General features: G+C 36.9%; 3 protein-coding genes across 7 annotated transcripts in view; 2 read left to right on the forward strand and 1 right to left on the reverse strand.

Moving 5' to 3' along the window:
• The window catches only part of LOC112554541 (AP-5 complex subunit beta-1-like), a 7,709-nt gene extending 999 nt beyond the window's left edge, over positions 1 to 6,710 (forward strand). The window contains exons 2-7 of the mRNA XM_025222353.1: positions 476 to 557; positions 1,967 to 1,996; positions 2,347 to 2,410; positions 2,813 to 2,989; positions 4,270 to 4,361; positions 4,670 to 6,710. Of these exons, the coding sequence (XP_025078138.1) occupies positions 485 to 557; positions 1,967 to 1,996; positions 2,347 to 2,410; positions 2,813 to 2,989; positions 4,270 to 4,361; positions 4,670 to 4,833 (600 nt within the window). The 5' untranslated portion in view covers positions 476 to 484 and the 3' untranslated portion in view covers positions 4,834 to 6,710. The remainder of the gene's footprint in view (positions 1 to 475; positions 558 to 1,966; positions 1,997 to 2,346; positions 2,411 to 2,812; positions 2,990 to 4,269; positions 4,362 to 4,669) is intronic.
• Positions 5,241 to 9,898, reverse strand: LOC112554540 (TM2 domain-containing protein 3-like). The gene is made up of 5 exons (XM_025222352.1): positions 9,739 to 9,898; positions 9,120 to 9,391; positions 8,539 to 8,713; positions 8,167 to 8,242; positions 5,241 to 7,559 (listed from the first exon to the last, which is right to left on the reverse strand). The coding sequence occupies exons 1-5, from the start codon at positions 9,800 to 9,802 to the stop codon at positions 7,394 to 7,396; spliced, it is 753 nt and encodes a 250-aa protein (XP_025078137.1). The 5' UTR covers positions 9,803 to 9,898; the 3' UTR covers positions 5,241 to 7,393.
• LOC112554535 lies at positions 9,876 to 21,064 on the forward strand. Of its 5 annotated transcripts, none has more exons than XM_025222340.1 (13): positions 9,876 to 10,009; positions 11,005 to 11,173; positions 11,412 to 11,461; positions 12,055 to 12,154; positions 13,227 to 13,315; positions 14,276 to 14,390; positions 15,796 to 15,927; positions 17,495 to 17,716; positions 18,086 to 18,330; positions 18,793 to 18,851; positions 19,420 to 19,511; positions 19,863 to 19,914; positions 20,280 to 21,064. In XM_025222340.1, the coding sequence occupies exons 2-13, from the start codon at positions 11,024 to 11,026 to the stop codon at positions 21,041 to 21,043; spliced, it is 2,070 nt and encodes a 689-aa protein (XP_025078125.1). In that variant the 5' UTR covers positions 9,876 to 10,009; positions 11,005 to 11,023; the 3' UTR covers positions 21,044 to 21,064. The 5 variants fall into 5 exon arrangements, with proteins under 5 accessions (XP_025078125.1, XP_025078124.1, XP_025078126.1 ...); XM_025222339.1 differs by having other exon boundaries at positions 9,904 to 10,009; positions 10,992 to 11,173; XM_025222341.1 differs by having other exon boundaries at positions 9,904 to 10,009; positions 11,011 to 11,173.
• Positions 21,065 to 21,502: the final 438 nt, after the last annotated feature.

Consider the following 21,502-nt stretch of genomic DNA (forward strand, 5'->3'; position numbering starts at 1 on the left):
GCCACAAAAGAAGTCATTATAGAGCACAAACTGTCAGCTGTTAGATGCTTTGGGGAGGTAATTGTAGCAGAGATGGCATCTATATAGCAAAATATGTATATGAGCATTTTTAGGTTGTGTCTAAGAGGTGGTCATAGTAGGGAAGGTCTTAATGAGGAGGTTTTACTTATTTCTGAAAAAAAACTAGGATGTATAAATTTTCATCTCTTACCCTGTTTCTGTAGTTCTGTGACTTTCATGTAAATCGATTAAAGCATTTAACTTTTCCTTCATTCTTGAAGGTTATTGTGTGCTATCATGTTACATTAAAATACTGCTGTTTGGCACTTAAGATAGTGCTGCTTGAATGTAATATTCCTAAAACACATTTCAAGTTACAGTTCTTCCTTTATCCATAAGCATTAAGGAGAAAATATTGAATAAATGCCAATGAGAATCCTGCTGTTTAAGACACATGATTTGTGATAACTTGCAGGATGAATCCATGGATGATAATCAGATTTTTGCAATTACATTTGAAGTGGATGTTGGGACAGAGGTATTTGAAGAGATGAAGAGTAAGTGATTTACATTGCCTGTTAAATAATACATTTTACCTTTCTTCTCTCTCTCTCTCAAAACCAAATTTCAAACCTAGAACAGTTATCAGAAGACCTTGGGTTAAAAATCAACTTAGAAAAAAGGAGAGCCTCTGTCAGAAAGCAAAAAGTGGTGCATTGGCCCAAATATAATTAAAATTGTAATCAGCTACAGCTATTTAGGTTTTATGATAACTATAAAATTATCTCTTATGACTGAGCTCCACGCAATTGTCAAAAAAGGTTAACCTAAATCCTAGTATTTTCTTTAAACTGTTTGTTACCCAGGTCCTACCTATTTTGTTATAAAATTCTGAAGTCTGGGGTTTCAGCGACAAAAAAGGTTCACTTATTCACCATATGCGTGTAGACATTAGAACTCCCAACGTATGGTGTATATATAACTGGGTCATCAACCACACCTCACATGCTTGTACATACTTTACAAAGAGAATGTTTAACTCATAGCCATAGATTTGGTTGTATCCTTATTAAGAAACACTTGCTGGACATAGGTAGCAACTGTTACTTCTACCACCTAGCAGGGTACACTTTAAGCAAACTGTACACAGTCCTCAGCTGGGCTGCTGGCTGAGACAGAGATCTGCTCATGGTGCTGGAATGTAGCTCTTTAACTTCTCTCTGACTTGTTTGTCTGATTTGTGTGTCCTTGCATGTCTCCTTCCTGTTTTGTGATCACCAGGAGAGTCTGCCTAGCAGGAGGTTGGGTGTGTCACCCTCCTTCTCACCATGGCCTCCTCCGTCTCCTCTGTACAACACAAACTTGTATGCCAGTCAGTGCTACTAACCAGGGCTGCTGCCCACCTGGCCTTCAACTGGCCTTTAAGTCACCCTCTACTACATAACAAGAGCAGGCTAAACTTCCTGCATATTAATAGCACAGTATGAGTTTAAAATACTGGCTACAGCTAAACATCATGGATAAGTTAAGATTTCCAAGCCTGGCATATAAAATTATCTAATTTGAGGACAAGCCTTTATGGGAAGCCTGCCCTTTCTGCCAAGACAAAACAGAAGACAAAAGAACATTTCCTGTTGCATTGTCAAATCTATGTTGATATCGGGGCGAAGTATCTTGCACCCCTGCTCAATAGGAGGTCCCAGCAGGCTACTTTGCTGTATTGTGGTATCATTCCCACTATACACTGAGTGATGGGAATGATACCAATGTATATATTAATCTTATTCTGTGTCTTACACTTGTCTTATGTTGATCTCTTGATCTTAAATTGGTGATGATGAAACTATATTTCAATCTACTTTAGATTGACAGAAAAACAGTTCAGTTCTCTCTGTGTGGCAGCATGTGTATTTCTGATTGCTAATTTGTTTTATGCTATATTCTAGCAAGTTCTTTTCTGTTTCAGAATTTTACTTATTGTCTTTGTCAAAATCTGGTAAGTCTTATTCTCTAGTCTGTTTCACATAACTAAATTTATAGTGGTAATTAGAGAACTTACAGAAAGAAATTCTGTGCTTTAAAAAACATGTGTTATATTGTGTACAAGAAGTGCATCATGTTTGTGTGTCAAGTACATTAAAATATAATGCTATAGAGATATTAAATTGCATTTATTAAAAGTATCATAATAAAAAGCTCAAAATTTTCTTATTTGGCTTTAGACTGCATTTAGAAAGTAGGCACATTACCCATCTTCGATCTCCTATTCCTCACACATACACCCACTCATCCCTTTATACATGCATAAGATAAATAAAGAGATAATTTTATATTGTTTGTGTGCAGAAAAGGTTGACCTTGCCATACAGCTAGTACCAAAACTGCCTAAGCCATGTGAACTGAGAACAAAGTAAGATCTAACAGCTGTTAGATTAGTGTCAATATATTTTATGTATTTATGCACAGCCTATTACTGGAAAGGGGTAGGGTGGCACTGACATAATGTTTTCAAGAAAAGGTTGTAAACAGCCCCTAAATTATTTTAATGCTTGTCTAACCAGATTCATGTGCAAGGTTAGGTGATCTTCAAATACATTTGATGATCTTTGCTCGGTCATTACAGATATTCTGACACTGTAAAATATTTTCTGTGTTGTTAAAAAAAAATCCACAGATTTATCGTAAACTGCTAGAACAATGCAAGAAAAATCTATACAAAACACTCTCATTCTGCTCCATTTTACATCATCTATTTCAAAAGTATTAAAATATATTTATTTTTTAGTAATTGCAAAATCAAATTTTGTTGCAGTGCTGTCTTCTTCACAGAAAATTATAACACTGTCTCTTGCCCAATGGTGCCATTACAACTGACCTTCATTGACCTAGCATTGCCAGTCCCTTGGGAACAGCTAGGTGTTACAAGTGTGCAAGAGAAACATCTTGTATTTGATGCACTCTGGAAGAGATTCACAACAGCAACAAAAATGTATTTATGAGTGTTTTACTGCAAAGCATTTTTAGAAAACTGTCTTTTTTTTTTTTGATGTGTTGCATTTGACAGATCATTTAGCTGTCTATGATGTGCTCATTGACTGCAACACAACATGGTGCAGTGGTTATTCTCAGGCCTGACGAGAGTGGGGGGCAGGAGGGGTCTGTTGTACTCGGGCCCATGGCTGTGAAGGAAGCCTGGCCTTGATCAGTGGATTTTTTTTCCTTCTTCTTTTAAAGAAAGGTTGACGCAACATTCCTCACTTTGGGGATTTTTTCTGTGGAGCGGGGTACTACAGGTTTGATCCTTTAATGTCATTTTTCCTCATTTACTAACCACTTATGTGTAAACAACTCTATGTTCAAGTAGTGATGCAGATCCTAGTGTACTTGTCTATTACGTTACTGTATGAAATATAGAATTTGACAATTGAATTGTAAGCATATTATTATATACTGGGAAAATAATTTATGATTACTAGGGAGTCGGAGAGGTCATATATCCTGGGGCCCATGGTGGCTTTTGGCGGCCATGGTTATTCTAGAAGTGAGAGAGTCAACTATGTGTTTGCCTCCTTTATTGGTACACGGACTTTTCGCCGACGGACGTTTCGCCGCCGGACGTTTCGGAGCCGGACGTTTTGTCGACTGGACGTTTCGCCGCTGGACGTTTCGGAGTCGGACGTTTTGCCGACTGGCTTTTCGCCGCCGGACGTTTCGGCGCGGGGCACTTCATTTCGGCATTTCACGCGGGACCTTTAGCAGAAGTCAAGTGTGGGACGCCCCTTAGCTCACACATTTCTCTCGCCATTGTATCAATGTATCAGTGAACTCTCTCTCACTATCCCTCCTCATGTGAACCGTTAGCTCACACATTTCTCTCGCCATTGTATCAAAGTTTTTTCTCAAAGCTGTTGCGCATAATCTGTGACAATCAAAGTGAACTGTCTGTGAAGTCTGTGTGTAAAATTTGTTTGAAATAAAGAATTATTGTGTAATCTAGTATATAGTTACTTTCATTCTTTGAGAAGTAAGTAAGCTCTCTCTCTCTCTCTCTCTCTCTCTGACATAATGCGGCGAAACGTCCGGCGGCGAAAAGCCAGTCGGCAAAACGTCCGACTCCGAAACGTCCAGCGGCGAAACGTCCAGTCGACAAAAAGTCCGGCTCCGAAACGTCCGGCGGAGAAACGTCCGTCGGCAAAACGTCCGCATACGCCTTTATTACCCAATGATGTTTGGTATAGCAAGCAGTTTGTGCTGTTATGTTTGTTTCAGAGCGGATGGAATCGAATCCCTTCAAGTGGTGAAGTGCATTCGGAGCAAATTAAGAGAAACATGGGGATCCTTTCATCTTCCAGATCTCAATGGTAATGACGGAAATATCTCCTAGCATGTAAATATCTCCACCTGATAAGAAGCAGGGAGTGGGCTCAGAATTTTGGATCAGTGTTTCTAGTCAGCAGAGTGGGGTGTATTCATGTGGTGTATAGAGTTATATTGCTTAGTTCTGTTTTTGGACTGGTTTCTTCATAAGAAGAGCATATATATATACTTTGATGGCATAAAAAAAAAAATTCAGACTTTTTAGAATGAGTGTTTATGTAACAGACAAAATTTTTGTTCATTCAAATAGTAGAGGCTTTCAAGATTGGCAGATTGATCCCTTTGGTTTCAGGTCAACAGGTTGTGACAGACAAGTTCATCTTTTTCCTACCACCTTCATTCCACTTGGTGTTCAAAGTTTACACAGAAAATCAAAATGAAAACATAAACATGGCAACAGATTTCTGGAAAATTCTTCCAAATGTCAGTGCCTATTTGACTTCACTAAGTGACTGAGCACTTTCAGTTGTGTACTTGGTTCACCATTTGGGGTTTAGTGGGGTGTTTGTTTAAAGTTCGCTTTGTGCTGGTTTAATACAATTTTACTACTTGCACTGCATCTAAGTTATTTTAACTTGTACTCATTTTAAATAGAAAATTGAGTTAATTTTGATTACTCCCAATTTCTGATATTACTTTTAAAATATTTTGATTCTACTGATTCTACCTTTACAATTTTGCTTGTTTTTATAACATATTCTTGTGGGAAAATATTTTATAAAAATTTCCATTTTCCACAAGCTTTTTTTTTTTTTTTAAACTGAAAGTAGTCCATCATCTAGGAATCTCTTTGAATGGTTCCTTTTACATTTAAGTCAGCGGTTCACTAACTGTTCATCAAAACTCACATCTACTCCTGCCAGTTTTCTGCACAGAATTTATTGTACAATAGTGAAATATGATGCTTAATCCAAGTCAAACAATAGAAAACACCAACCGATATAAGAATAAAATGGGGACATAAATGTAAATATTTCTAATATTTTAACTCACCAACTGCAAGCATGCTAAGAGAGTTCGGCTTTAGCTTTAGATAGCTGTGATTTCATGTCTGTTTGTATTTTAATAACCTATAATACAGCATTACTAGACAGTGTGACGTCTTACAGTCAAAAGCAGAAAAACAAGAGCATGTGGCCCATACTTTTTATGATATTTACAGAAGTAAATCTTTTAAAAGTTAAATTTGGATACACAACAAAAAATACTTTTAAAGCTTTAAAAAAAGATTTAAATGACAGAAAGTAGAATTATGCAGCATCTTACAAGAGCAAAATGATGTCATATTATGTGTTTCCTCAAAGACCTAACCCGGAAAAAAGCCCTAAAATGATTTTTTCAGGATGGCTGACCCCCAACATAAGCCCTATTTAAGATCAAAAGCCAGGCATTTGTCTGTTGAAACACGTGACAGATGTTTTGAATTATAAAAGTAATGATTAATGAATAATATATTATTGCTTAAAATAAACGATAATATAAATTATAATGGACAATAATTCACTGGGAAATGGGGTCTCAAGAAATTCAGTATTTTGCGAGTTATGACTGTTCCAGTGGGAAAGAGCTCTATAAATGTTCATTATTAATTAAAGTTATAAAGTTTTGATACCATTTCAAGGAAGCTATTTGCGCTTACTTTCAACAGTAGTGTCATGACTAAAGAAGTACATGTTTCTTCATCTCAGCACAACTAGGGCAGACATTAACTGAAATTTCAGTCAGAAGTCTGAAGATGTCATGCCTCATTGCATAGCTTTAGTAAATTTAACTGTTTTCCATGTTTATAAGGGATATAAATGGTTGTGAAATCTAGATACAAACTAAGCTACCTTGCAGATTAACTTTTGATGTTATGGTTGATACCAAAAATACATCGACATGTCTGTTAACTCAGGATTTTAGCAAACACATATCACATTCTGCTTCATCATTTATATTGTCACAATTTGTGACCTGGTGATACACATTAAACCCACATGAAAATTGTATTCAAGAACATGCATGTGTATGAAACTAATGATGACACTGTGCATGTGTCTATGAGAAACAGGAGTATGGAGAGAGTGCAGTGTGTGTGTGTGCACATGTATTTTTTCATCAGTATGTCTATGAAAATTCAAAACGATTTCTTGCTTTCATACATTTCTAGATATTTTTTATAAAGAGGTGTGCAGTCAGTTTTAATAGTGGTCTTGACATGTAGATAAGCTCCATGTTTCAGACGCTACACTAATTATGTGCAATACGTTGATACTTTACAGTCAATGAACAAAAAAAATGTACTGTTTTGAGAGAGAACAAATAAAATTCATGGCATTTCTTCTCAAATGACAAAAAGTGTTCTTCATGCATGAATGAAATAGTTTCATCTTACCAAGCCCAGTTTTCATTACACTTTATGGTAGAATAAAGTTCCCAAAAGTTACCCGTCAAGTTTTGGATCATATAGCCTCTTTATGTTGCCATCCCCACCTTTAGGTCAGTATTTGTGTAGGGGAGACTTCGGCAAGATAATGGGATGGGACTGTATTTCAAAATGTTATAAGTATTTCTAGGTCTGATGTGTTTTTAATTACAGGGATACATTAGCACACAAAATCTTGGACTTCAAGCCCATTCAATCCACAACATCAAAAATGTCTCCTTGAAAGCTTAATATAATTTTCAGTTTACTGGATAGTTTTTCAGGTGTCTATACACACACACACAAACATTCACTCACTCAAACACACATGCAAGAGAATGCAAAAGGGATAAAAAAAGAAGCATAACTTGTATTTCATACTTAACAAACCATCAGTTTTATCCATTCCCAGAATTGATGTGATTCTTTGAGGGAATGTTTTGAACACATAAATACATGTACACAAGTTCAATTTTTGAAGAATTTTCACAAAACTTCTACCTGTCCTCTCATGCCATAAAAACAACACTAAAGCAGTTATGTACACACTAGCACGATCATAATCTGATTCATTAAATAACCATTCAACTTTCATCATACAAACACCAGTTAAATATACAGGCTGCCATCCGACGGACCAATATAACCAACAGCTATTAGAATGACGTCCACAATTGTCCATATTCCTAAACCCCCAAAACTGAACAGCTTGCCAATTCCTTCACGCCACAGTCCCAGGTAAAATCGGTCTACACCAAATCCTCCTAAGGTGATGCTGCAATAAGCAAGCCAGAGATGTCTGTTTACAAATGTTTTGATACCTTCAAAAAGATTTGACTGTATTTTTAACAAAAGGAAAATAATGAAATGCATAGTCTCCACTCATCTCTACTGACAAACGATCTCTTAAACTTCTTTTACCAATCTTTCATTGCTCACTTTAAATTATTTATTCAACTGATCTGTAAGAAACATTTGAACTAATGTCACTTCTAATAATCTATTTACTGATAGAAGCTGCAATGGCCATAATGAACTGTTTTCGTGATAGATTATAACATGTATAGATATATTTTGTGCATATGTTAAAACAATTTTACACTGTTTATATACTTATTATGATTTTAATTTCATATAACAATAGCAAAGATAAAATGATTCATCTCTGTATCATTATCCTATTTATAAATATCTCTTAGTTGTTTTTTTTGTATCTCTTGTCTTGAAAGCTACGTAAAATTCTGAGCAAACATAATTAGTTCATCAAGAAGTCCATGAAAAGTGACTTTGGAAAAAAAAAAATCTCATTGTCAACATAAAAACCTGCAAGGGAAAAGTCACTTTTGAATAGCCATCATTTCTGCTGATCAGCACTGACTTACCTTAATATAAGCGCTGTGGACCATTTGTATCCTTGAGACCAGTTGCACGGCTGTTGTTTGTAAAAGCATCTCCGACCTAGCAGTAAACCAGTTATCTATGCATCATGCATATGTCTTTCAATTGCTTTGTGCTTTGTCCAGAAAAATCACCTACAATTTACATTAATATAACTAATTGCATTACTTTTATCTTCTTTTTCCTCATTTATGACCCCAAGCCTGATTCTGAAAGAATGATTCAGTGCCTACAATGATACATCAATGAAAATCAACGGTTGTCTTGATTATATAATCCTTGATGCACTGGCCATGCTTCGGATACAGTGACAATTTAATATCAAAATTTAAAATAACCGATTCTGAAATGCTTACCTAAACAATATTCTGAACCATGAACCTTGCACACAGCTGTATAAAATGGCATGGCTGGATAATAACTGCGGTGTTTGTTGAGAGAACAATCTGTTGATGTGTTACACGCATACTTCCAATGGTCCAGTTGGTAACAATACTTGCACTGATATTGCCTAGTTACTTCTTGGTCGCCCTATTAGCAGATCATTGCAGATTTATCAATAATAAAATCAAACTTTTCATGTACAAATTAAAAAATATACTACCTCCATATTACATCTACCAAGGCAACATTAAAAAAGAATTCTATCTTTTGCTATGGCATTAAGACTATTACTTGTACACTAGCTGCCAATTATGACATATTATGCCATAAGTTTCAATCTTGTAAAAGCATGTAGAATATCTACACACACACACACAGAACAAACTGTTACTATTTGCAACAGTATTTAACCCCATCTCCCTGTATCTTAACACTGAAAAACAAATCTGCTGCATCATTCGGTCCCTTCTTTTTTAGTATCCCAGAACAAACTCACCCTTCCTACCATTGATCTTGAACATTTAGTTTTTTTTATTAAAAAACTTGCACTTACTGTACAATTCACTTGATGTTTGGGTCTGCATTTTGCGTCTAAAAACTTGGCTCCATATTCACAGCTAGTGTTAAATTCACAATCAAGACAGTCTGCATCAAGATCTTTGCAAAGAACACCCACAGGACAAATGTCGTCAACAGATAAATAACATTCATCGCCTGTGTTATCTCCTCTGCTTTTGCTGTCGTTTAATAAGTTGCTGCTATTAGTTTCCGATGTGGTTTTCAGCAAAAACCCCTCAGTAACTGCTTGGTTCTGATTTGTGTTTGCTAAACCAACAGAAAAAAACTTATTAATCATGCACTTATTTCAACAAACTGTATAAAACAATTTTCAATTCAAATTTCACACACACCCCAACCCCTCACACGCTTGCTGGCTGCCAAACCTCAAGAAAAGCACAGTATATAAGAACTCAGTATATTACATATAAGATTAATTGCACACATGAAAAAAGTGCAGCCAGTTGCGTTTCTTTATGTTCATTGAAAACTGTTCATACTCATAGAGCCTACCCGACATAAAATGACCCTTTTAGTTTCTGGCTGAATATTAGAGTATCCTTTATGTCTGCTAGAGTATAGAATAACCAAGATTGATTAAAAAGAATACTCACAATTCTGACCTACACCTGATCCCAAAATAGAAATCATCACTAATGCCAGAAAAAACCACTTCATAGTGACAACTTCACCCTTAACATTACCCTAAACCACAGATCGAAGTCTCTGCGCAAAACATCGGCCATTCGGTAACAAATGTTATCTCTTACACAGGAGAGCTCTACTGTAGTTTGTACTTTCTTTTTTGTCCTGCAAATAAAAATATAAGCTTACAGTGTAAGTTACACACATAAATATTGAAATGATTTGTCACAACTTCTAAAGGTAATATATTTTATAGGTAAGAAATGTATTTTTAAAACTATTTTGTCGAGCGTTTCTATGAACGCCAAGCAAGGAATGATCCCCGTGTAGCAAGAATCTACATGGCGGGTGTTTCGACATTACTGTGATTTGTTAGACTCAGTTAAGGTTTCTCGTCAAGTACAAACGTACGTAATCACGTAGCACAGTTCCAAGTCGCCTGAACAAAATCTGCCCAAAAGGTCTGAAAATGTATACGATTGGCGTTTGATGTCTTAAAACTAATTACGTAGATTGGAAGTCTCACTATAATGGCATTATAATGGCAATGATGAGCTGGATACAAAATCTGCTATTTCATGATAACTAGTTATCAAATGATGGTGACAGATTATTAACACCCATAAAAACTTGACAGTAATAAATTAGTTTCTTGGCATTAGGATAAAAATAATTATATTTACATTGTACTGCCTTCCCGCAATATGTTCACAATAGACATTTTAGGCAATTCATTTACTCATGAAGGCATGGAGAAATCGACATTATACACAATTACTAGTTCACTCACACAATTTCCTTATATAGAGCTTTGATAACAGTAAATATAAGACAGTATTATATAAAATAAAGTAAAATATATTAATTATACCAAAGATAAGGATGTTAATATTAGTACAGTATTAACACAACAAACTAGTGACATTACTTATCAAGACTATCACAGATAATTTTGATGAATTGGTTAAGTTTTCTCAGGGCATGCTTTTTGTGGACCAGGAAGAAGTGAGATCTAAATGCCCTGAGCACTTTTAACTGGGGTTCTGAAAAACCCCTGACAAATTTTACTGAGGGTCTGAAAACCAATTATTTTAAGGATGGTAAATGTTGGATACGGTCAGGAATAAGTCTTCTAATGTGATTGCTGAAAGAGTCACAATAAAATATTGTGACTAAGCTTTCAGAAAGACTACAGATGGCTATTGAAACATTTACTTTTCAGAATTTCTTCATAGTTTCAGGCTATCCACTGTCATGTTGCCAACAAGTGGTAGACTTGGTGCCATTGGTGCTTTGCATCACAACTTAAGTCAAATAGATAATACTCATAGCAACAAGTCATCAAGTTTAGAGCCAAGGGACAGAACCAAGCCTCATGTTGGTCAGCTGGAAAAAGAAATCAAGGTATCAGTTTGATATCAAAAGCCAAGATTCATTGAGTGTGCATAATTTATTATTAGTAGTAGTAGTAATATACTGACCAATAGTCTTATGTTTGTCATGATACCTAAGGCTTTATGCTATCAAAAGAATAAAAACAAAACTATCAAACGATTGAAGTCAAGCTAATTTAGCTTTCTTTACCCTCATTCTAAGAAGACATAAAATCCTTTAGTTAACTGCATACTGTTCTGTCATGCAGGTGCTGAAAGCAGAAAATGAGGATTTAAAAGCCCATCTTGAAGAATCCAGGTTCACATGTTTTACTGAGCTGTTGCTGTATGAGACTGTAAAAGTGTTAGATGTTTCAGGAGACTTCACTGTAAATAATCAGCATTCTCTTTGGCCTATCTTAACTGCCATATAAGAAGCTTTTAGTGGTTGATCAAAGTGAATTTCTCATAGTCATTCAGTCTCACTTTGGCAAAGTGAACAGCATGATCATTTTTTCCTTTAATTTTATTTATAACACATCTATTGTGATCAAACAAATTAAATCTTCAAGTACTACCAACTGATATTAATTAAAAACTGCAGACTGAACATGTCAGCAACACACATTGACCTACCTCTGAAGCTGTACATTTTCATCTCAAATTGTCCAACCATTTTATTGCCTTACCAACAGTTTTTTTTTTCACCATCCTTCTTTATTCCTCTTCTATTTTATGTTCCTGCTCTGACTCTGTGTTTCTTTTTTTTCTCTCTCTCTGTAGCACATGTACACACATTTTTAGAATGCAGAAAAGTGCATACTATATACTTTGCTAGGAGAACTTTTTGAGGGGAGATTATTTTTTTCAGTAACTACCAAAATAAATGTAATGTTCTCCTCTTTTTTGCAGATCAGCCTTGAAGCGCCTGACCTCTGAGCAGGGTCAAGAAAAGTTTGATGAAAGGCGAATAAATCTTCTAAAACTACACATTATCCAGCTAGAAAGACAGGTTTGAATGTTAGACATTGCAAAATGAAAATGATGAAAAATTAACATTGATAACTGAAATATCTGAAAAATAATGAAACCATGGCAAAAATTATGACGGCAGATGTGCAGGTCTTAGAAAATCCTCTTGAATAGGTTTTCACATTTCTGATGCATTAGTTTAAAAAGCCATGTCATTTCTATTCCTGCATGTTTGCATTTGTTGTGAGCAACCATTACTCCTGTACTGGCACCCCGGCCTAGGAAAAATAGTTCCACTGCCTTGTGGGTAATCTTGGGAAAGATTGCAGCTGAGTGAGTACAATCATGATACTAACTCAGCATCAACAGATTAACATTTTCTACATTGAAAGTACCAGCCAGAGCCCAGTATCTATGTTTTCCCAACCAGGTTGACCCATTTGCTGTCGTTCACATGGAAAGGAAGATGGGTGTGACCAACTATGTAATGCCAGAGAAAGGACCATGACTATTCAGCACAGAAGATACTTCATCCTGGATCAGTCCAGGCCTAGATCAACAATGACTATTCATCCTATCAGCATGCTCCAGAGTAGGGATATCAAATGTGCCACTGGAACCAACACAGATATAAAGTTGAGATCAGGAATATCCATTGGTATGCAAAATGTCTGCACATTACACCAGTGCATCAAAGTGAAAGAACTCACTTAAGTTAGAATGGTACCGGTGTACCCACATGAAATTGAGGATGGCAACTAAAAGAGCTCACAACATTGGACTTAAAAGCGGTTCATTGTGTCTAGAGCATGTCATGTAGCAGGCAGAGCTCTACCCTCTCACCACCTTTTGCTTTCCCAGATAAACCAGATGTCCTTCATTACTGGGTGGACATGGCAAGTTTTCCAGATGACATCATAGTTTTTTTCAGAAGAACCACATATCTGTACCAGTCCAGTAACCACCAGATTACACGGCCTCACTTCCATATTTAATAAACATGATTTTCTTTTAAAGAATGAATCATTTTTCCCATTTGCTCTCTACTCTAATCTTTTGATGCAGGGTTTGACAACATCAAGCCATAAATGAATAACGATTTTTGTATGCAGGTGTTGCTGATGTCCGAGGCTCTTGCCTCCCGGTCTGCTACGCTAATGGAGGTGGAAAATGCATTGACATGGCTGTCTGACAAGTTTAGGTCAGAAATTAAAAATTAATGAAGACAACTATGAGGTCCTTCAAATATCCTTTACAAATGAACTGAAATGTATGCTATCCTCTACTAGCTTTATATTTTCTGAGGTTAACATCTCTCTCCCAGACCAGAATCTTGGTGTTATCATCGATGCATCTCTTGAATCTCACATCAGTGCAGTAAATCCATCTTCATTGAGCTTGCAGGATCAGTCACATCCATCTCTTCCTGTCACTTTCTGGCACCAAAAAGCTCATGTCTGTTACATGTCCTGGCTGCATTACTACAAGTATTTTTTGATCTCCCTAGTCATCTACTGGAAAATTTCAAAGGACTCAAAATGTCATCTATAGGTGGATAACAGACTATGCCATGAGCTTCACTGGCAGCCATTCCGAGCTCATATTTATTACAAGATGGCCACACTCTGCTGCCATGGTCTTCACTGCCGTGCCCCAGCATTTATTACAAGATCACAGTGTGCTGCCATGGTCTTCACTGCCTTTCCCCAGCATATCTATTTGAGCTACTGGCACTTAACCCAAAATGGTCTCTGTTGTCCGCTTGTTACTTCTCATGCTATTTGGAATTTTCCACCCCTTTAACTTTGAACTGTACCTACATCTGAAGCTTTCATATCTAGCCTCAAGACCCATCACTTTAAGAAATATCTTGCACAATCAAGAGTATTATTCCACTTTTCCATTTTTCATTCAGACAGTTCATGTTTTTGTCATGTTTTGCTGATGCTTATTGCTATCTTTTACAGACTGTCAGTTTATTGAACTTACATCCACATACAGAAATGCGCTTTACAGTTTTATTATTAAATGCACCCTGTTAAACTGCTTGTATTTTGTTGATCAATGCTGTGCAAAATTATATATATATATCCCTTTGCTGTAGTATCCACCGAAAGTTGTAAAGTTGACTCAGCATTTAATCTTTGTTTTGCCATTGCAGATACTTTATAGGACTTGAAATAAAGGGTTCAGATGTGCCAGTTCCACGCAGTGATTTGATTAGTATGGTGAGCACTAGTGAATCAGCCCGCATCAAGCTCTTCAAGAATGTAGAGGTAGATGCTATTCTATTATTATAATTCCTTTTTTTTTCTTCTATTTTTGACATTTCTGTTGTCAGACATAGGTGAGTGTGCTTAGAGATGGAAAGTGTGTGAAAAATTCTTTAAGATTAATCAGTTTACGCTTTTTGGAGCAAGACTATTAGTTTTCTATCAACTCGAAATTTTGCTGGTGAGAGTGATGCCCCTTCACCTAACTGGCTGGAGGGGACTAGCTCTTTGCCATTTTGTTTTATCCATGGATCTGCATTGAGTTTTAGCATATTTTACTGATCTGTGATGTTTGTTGCATCGTTCTCCTCTGTTCTGGATTGTTCTTCACTGCTTGTGCTGCGTTGTTTCTTCCAGTCAGCACTTTCATCCGCTAATGGCTTCTGTGTCCCTTTGCCATCTTGTTTTGGGTTTTTAACTTAACAGGATTATGCAGGTTGCTACATGTGAAGTTTAGATGTTTGATCTTAGATCTTTGATCTCTGTGCTTCAGCGATGTCGTCTGGCGATAAGACGTCTTACTCTGTTCCATGTGTCTGGTTTGTTGTGTTTGCTTCATCAGTGCCAGGATTGTGATGTTTCAAGTGTGTGGCCCTAAAATGTGTTACTGGCCTGAATTTGTGGTCACTTCACAAGAAAGGCTGGTGCTGGTGAGAAGGAAGATTTTTTTTCACTGCTCACCACCACATGTGAGACACATCCAAATGTCTCTGCTGACGAGTGTGAAGGTGATGAAGATTGTGACTTTATCTCACTTGTCTTAACTGTCAGTAACCTCACACCTTTCACCAGCTACATGCTGCTTTGGGTCCCTTGGTACTGTGGTTATAACCATGGCAACGAAAACAATTCTTTTGCTCTTTAGACAACAACAGCCCCAAAGGGATATCCCATGAGACCCTTTATCAACCATCTGGCCTAGAGACTGTTCCTGCTAAAATCGCCGCTGGTTTTGTGCTAGTAGTGCAGCAACCTGTAAACTCCTGTCATTTTACAGCCTTTTCTTAAATGGATTGTAAAGTGCCTTGAATCTGGCAGATGCTGGAGAAACATGCTATACAAATGTACTCATTGTTGTTGTTGTTGTTGTTGTTGTTGTTGTTGTTGTTGTTGTTGTTGTTGTTGTTGTTGTTGTTGTTGTTGTAAATTGTTTTAAATAGTAATCCTTGTAATCCTAGCCAAAATTTAAAGGATGACTTAACTAAATGAAAGTATCATGAGGACTTCTTAAAAATACTTCCATTTGAAGAATTCAGAGTCACTGTCCTATAAAGTTTGGTTCCCCCTACTCTTGATGAAGAAGCTAAATTAACTGTAACCTGGAGAAAGTGAAAATAAGTGTAAAGAAAAATGCAGGAAACATCAAAGATTATCTTAGGTTGTCTTTGTTAACTTTTTCCTGATGCAGAACTCAAGTAAGGAAAACCTGTCACGTCCTTACATGTTCCTGAATGATTTTCTGAGACCAGGAGCTGAGAAAGAGTATACCATTTTAGACACTTGCCTGTGCTGCACAGAGTTTCTGAACCTGAAACATGTGGTAAGCATCAGCATATTTGAGTTTGCATTTACAGTAAAACCTCCTTGTTTAAGACCTTTTCTATTACAACCCCCTCTTAGGTGACCCAAAAATGTTTCATGGTTGTGTTTCTTGATATAAACATCACCTCATGGTGCACTACTTCCCCAACCCAACTTACAACCGACACTTTGTGCTCTATTACAACTTGTTTGCAATGGTATCATGTTGAAAAAAAATTAAGCACATTTTAAAATAGATTACTTCTAGACAACCATTTACCTTATGCAATAAAACCTCCTTATTAAGACCTTCCTAATTACGACCACCTCTAAGTTACAACCCAAAATTTTTCATGGGCATACTTCGTTAAATAAACATTATCTCTATTACAACTACCTCCCCAACTTGACTTACATTCAACATTTCATGTTCTAATATTATTTATTTTTTTGTAGAAGTTGCATGTTGAAAAGATTAATTACATTTAAATTAGACTGCTTCAAAGAAGTTCAGCCACTGTCTTACTAAATATCAATGACCGCTTGGTGACACATTCAGAGAACATCACAGTGGCACCTAAAATGATTTTCTCTTAAATTAATGAGGTTTTGTTGAATGGAAAAAGCTTCTTTTTTTAAGTTTGAAGGTTTGTATTAAATGTATATGCAGACATTCAGTTAATATTAGGTGTCTCTTCTTGGACATTGAAATGATCATTTAGCCGGAGCCTGGTCATTTTGACTTTTGATGTTGGGACAATTTGATCCTCTGTGGGATATGTTCATAGCGGGATAGATTCAACGCAAGCAGGATGTCGATTCAAGCTGGAAGTCAGTATAGCCAGAGTGATGTGGTTTTTGGTAAAAATGATTGGTTTCCTACCCCTCCCCGTGTTCATTGTTCTCTCATGATCATAGCACAAGTGCCTTTATCAAAGCACAACAGGCACTTGTGCTACATTAATGACGTTTGCAGAAGTTAAATGTTTATGAAAATAAAATTCTTGTGACCGACTGTGCTTTATTGCAACTTTTTGCAGAAATTGCATTCAAAAATATAAATGGTGCACTTTAAGAGAACATCTTTATCTTCCACAGTACATGTGTATTGATCAATTGCTTTTACCTGGGGAGTTAGTGCCTCTCAAAATCTTTAGTTAAATGCAACAATCGCAGGAAAAGCAAGACCAACTGAAAATGAAAACAAAAAAGAAAAGCATTTTATGTTTTTAGAGCTTTACTATATAAATGAATTTATATGTGTTTGAAGTCATGGTTCCTGGAATGAAAGCAGACTGGTTGATTTCCTTTCTACGACCCCTCTTATTTACAACCTGATTTGGGTGGTTTTTAGTCTTAATAGGGAGGTTTTAGATATTCTTGGTCTCTTCTGTAACTGCATGCAGGATGCCTGGTGAGAGGTGTTCTTTTCCCTTGCTGTAGAAGACTCCTGTCGACTACAGATTATTTTGTTTCTTGATAGTTTTCCTTCAGCAGTACTGTAGTGGTTTTGTTTGCACTAGTTTTTTGCAACCAATGACAGTTAACTTAGTTCTTTCAGCAATGAATTCCATTAACATATCCAGGCTCAGCTGGAGTCCAAGCTAAGTTTGCTGTTCAAGGAGCTGATCAAAGTGAGTGAGATCCTTAGTAGCAGGATGGTGACTAGCCAGGAAGGTACCAGTCGTCATGTGACTTCTGCTGTGTGGGAGAGAGAGCAAAAGCTGGTGCAGCTGTCGGCAGCTATGGCCAGGGACTGTGCTGGTGATCTTCTCTCGCTATCCCTGCTTTTTCCAGCTGCCCCTTGGGTGAGAACATGCAAGCAGCTTGATTAAAGTGAAGCATCATGCACCCTGTATTTCTGGATGCACTTTAGTTTTAATCTTTGGAATGTCAACACTGCGCCATTGTGAACCTGAAACCCAGTGATGACCTGATCTTAATAGACATCACCATTCAGGTAAAAAAGTACAGTATGTCTTTAGTGGAACAAATAATTGTAAACTTTCCTAGATTTACTATATAAATGAATTTATATGTGTTTGAAATTGAGGTACTTTAACAGCAAGTTGCTCTGTACTGTCGTCCTTCCTGCAGCACATTATAAGTACCTTTTAAATGATATCTTAACATCCCCCTGACACTTGAATAACAGATAATTTTTTTTTTTCGTTCAGCCAGCACTGAGCAAGCCAGCTGTGAAGGATGTCACCTACGAGTCTTTGCTGCCTTTTCTGCCACCCTTGCCTCGCAGCAAAGCAGCAGAGGTTGAGCGGTGTGTGACTGCCGCCCTTTCAGCGTGCAATCATCACTGCCACATGCTGCATCAGGAAGTAGGGGCCTTAAGAGATGAGGTTCGATTCCACCAGGCAGTCTATGATATTCAGCTCAAGTACATACAGGCGGCTTTTAATGCATTAAGGTAGGTGTCAGAAACTTACAAAATGATGTTGTCAAATAACACTTTTATTTTTGAGAATCTGATGTAATCTATATATCTACTGAAAAAATCTCTATGAGGCACAACACACTAAATGCAGCTGACATTAACCTTGAGTAATCTTTTAAGTAATGCTGGAGAGCCTTTAGTGCTTTGTGGAGACTGTTCGCTGCTCGGGTCAGTGACAAACTCATATACCAAGACTGATGGGGAAAGAGTAGCAGGAGTTGAGGACTCAAATTCCCATGCTCTATACATTGTAAACTATTTATAGTTTACTGCCTGCAAGCTTCAGAATGTTTACTTGTAAAATGTAGCATTATTAGAGATCATTGTCTTTCATGAGTACTTTACAAAAATCTCTTTAAGCAGAATGTCAGTTAACTTGAAAAGCTCTTGTAATTTTTACTCTGACACATTTAACTTTAAATTTTCTTCCTTCAGGGAAGGCTATATTAACTTCGAAAAGTCAACAAAGGAATTAATTGTTCAGCCCATGAAAAGTAAGTTGAGGCATTAAATTTGCTGTTGCTGATGGTAATCTGTAACATGGACAAGGTAGCATTTTGATTTTTACTGCTATATTTGAGATCAAACTACATTTTAAAATTTAAAGAGATTATTCTATCCCTTTGATGTTGATAAAAATCAAGGAAAGCCAATGTTGGGAAACAATGTGTGCTTTCTTCTTGTATCAAATCTTGATATCTGTGAATTAAGATACTCCCTCACTACATCTCATTTACCTTCGAGATATCCCCTATGTTAGGATTATTTATGCTTTGAACAAAAACTGATTTTACTTGTTAATAAACTTGCACAGCACTCTTCAGTGCAAACATGGAGTGTGTGTGTCTTTAATCAGGGCTTCTGCTAAGGCTAAATTCTTTGGGGTCCCAGGGACCCCTTCTTCAGATTTTGAAGGGGTCCCTGTTCTTAGCCCAAATTTGAAGGGAACCCCATTGACGAACTTTTAATGCGTAGTGTACGCAATTTTTTGCGTAAGCAGAAGCCCTGCTTTAATGTTCTTCATTACATGCCTTGTGTGGGACTTATTTTGTCTGATTCCAGATATGATTAAATATTACAAGTCACTAAGGAAATTTCAAAGTGATGAAGACCTGCGCAACTTTCTGCAGTACTTTAAGGAAAACGAGGAAAAGGTATGGAGTGCCTTGGCAGTTGCCAAGATATGTTGTTATCTTCATTGGAACGAGTCTTGATAGCAGCCAATGCTTCTCCATCTTGAAGTATGACGAAGATCTTGGTCTAGCTATAATCAGAAGACTTAAGACGAAAAAATAAACAGGAGATGATTAACTGTTGAAACAAATATATAATGCACAATTTGCAAAGACAGGCTTGTTTAGCTTTACTTGCAGCAACATGTCCTATCTTCATGTTTACTTTCATGGCTGTGACAAACCCTTGCTGCTGATTTTGATTTGTAACTGAGAAAGATATTAGATGTTTATAATATTTTCAACTATTCAACTTAGATTTTTGCATTCTAGCTGACACTCATCATCCAGCAGCTAGAGGCTACGGAAACTGCACCAGAGTCAGGTAGGAAAACTAAAAACAGGACAGTTGTGCAAATTACTTCACATTTCTTTCCTGACAGTGTTGTAGCCTCATTTTGCTGTTTGATGGGTGGGGGTGTGAGGGTGGATATGTTCTCACCTTGCACAGGCATATCTATATCCAATCTGGAAAAGTAAATATTTAAGTTATGCCAAATAGATACAATTAACAAGTATTTAATAATATCTAAATGTTGCTGTTGAACAATTGCTGTGCTAAATTTAACTGGAACAAGTTCTTCCAGAGACTATGGCTTTTACTGTTTTTATGTGAAATGTTCACCTTATTCATACTTTTCAATAATTTGAAGCAGATAAAATAAAACATGCATTCAAAAACTGTTTTAGGTGGAAATTCGTTATCCCAATTTGGAAAGGATTTCATGTCTTGCCTCAATGATCTCGTGGTCAGTCGACAAACAGAACGTGACCAGGCTGCCTCTCAGAAGAAGGAACTGCAAACAGCTCAGAAGTGCCTAGAAGAGAGACTGCAACTTGCAAGAAACCTTGAGTCACCTGGGGATGGAGATCAAAGCAACATGGCTGTAAACTCAATGGTGCAAGATCAAGCTGCAGCAAAAACTGCAACTTTTACACCACCACGATCAGGAGAGATGCAGAGACAGCGGAAGCCAGGTCTAGAAAGTGGCCATAAACACAAAGACCAACAGGTGAAAAGTAAAATGCCACCATTCAAGATTTCTGACAATGCAGAAACCTGTACAGACAAGTCCTATGCTTCTCTTTCTCAGCAGGGTTCAGGCACTATGCCAGAAGACTTTGTCAGTGAACATTATGCACTGGTTTTTCCTGACATGCAAAAAACAACAGCTCATGTGAAATCGTCATCAGCAACTAGCCCACAGTTAAACATAAGCAAGTCTCTGCAAGGCAAACCATCCTCATATAGAAAAACAACAGATGTCCCAGGCTTCTCTAAAACACAAAAGAAATCTGAGGTATATCAACCAAAACTTTATGTTGCTAATAGAACATTACAGCTTCGGAGATCAGGAAGCTTAACCAGGCTCTCAGAACCTTCTCCAGAAGACATGTTGAAAAATACATCTTTGTCACACGTCAACACGAAAGGTGATGGCAAAGAATCATAGCACTTTTAGCGTAAATGAAGTTCTAAATTAAAGAGAAAGAGATATCTGATTAAGCTCTTCAGATCCACACCACTGGTCCAACCTTAACTAAATGTTGCAGACAATCCTTTTGCTTACAGGAAGATCACAGACTGTTCAGGTATTTTACTCTAGGGCAACTTTATTTCATGGCATGGTTGAACGCCTGATCTACTGCACAATTTTGACACCTACATCATTTCAGAGGTAACCTATGAGAAAGACACCACAATGTTTATTTTCCCTTCATAAGAAAAGTCTGCAAGTGCCCTTTTATCTGATCACCAAGTACACTCAGAACTGTCAGGCAACAATGCATATCTTTGCTAGTTTTAATAAGGCTAGAATGTGCTTATGCTCCTCCTTCCTACTTTCTATAAGATTTTTTTTTAGGCATTCCTTACACATCTTTGGGCATTCCTTACACTTTTAAAATTTGAA

Source organism: Pomacea canaliculata, linkage group LG13, assembly GCF_003073045.1.
Source record: "Pomacea canaliculata isolate SZHN2017 linkage group LG13, ASM307304v1, whole genome shotgun sequence".
NCBI lineage: Eukaryota > Metazoa > Mollusca > Gastropoda > Architaenioglossa > Ampullariidae > Pomacea > Pomacea canaliculata.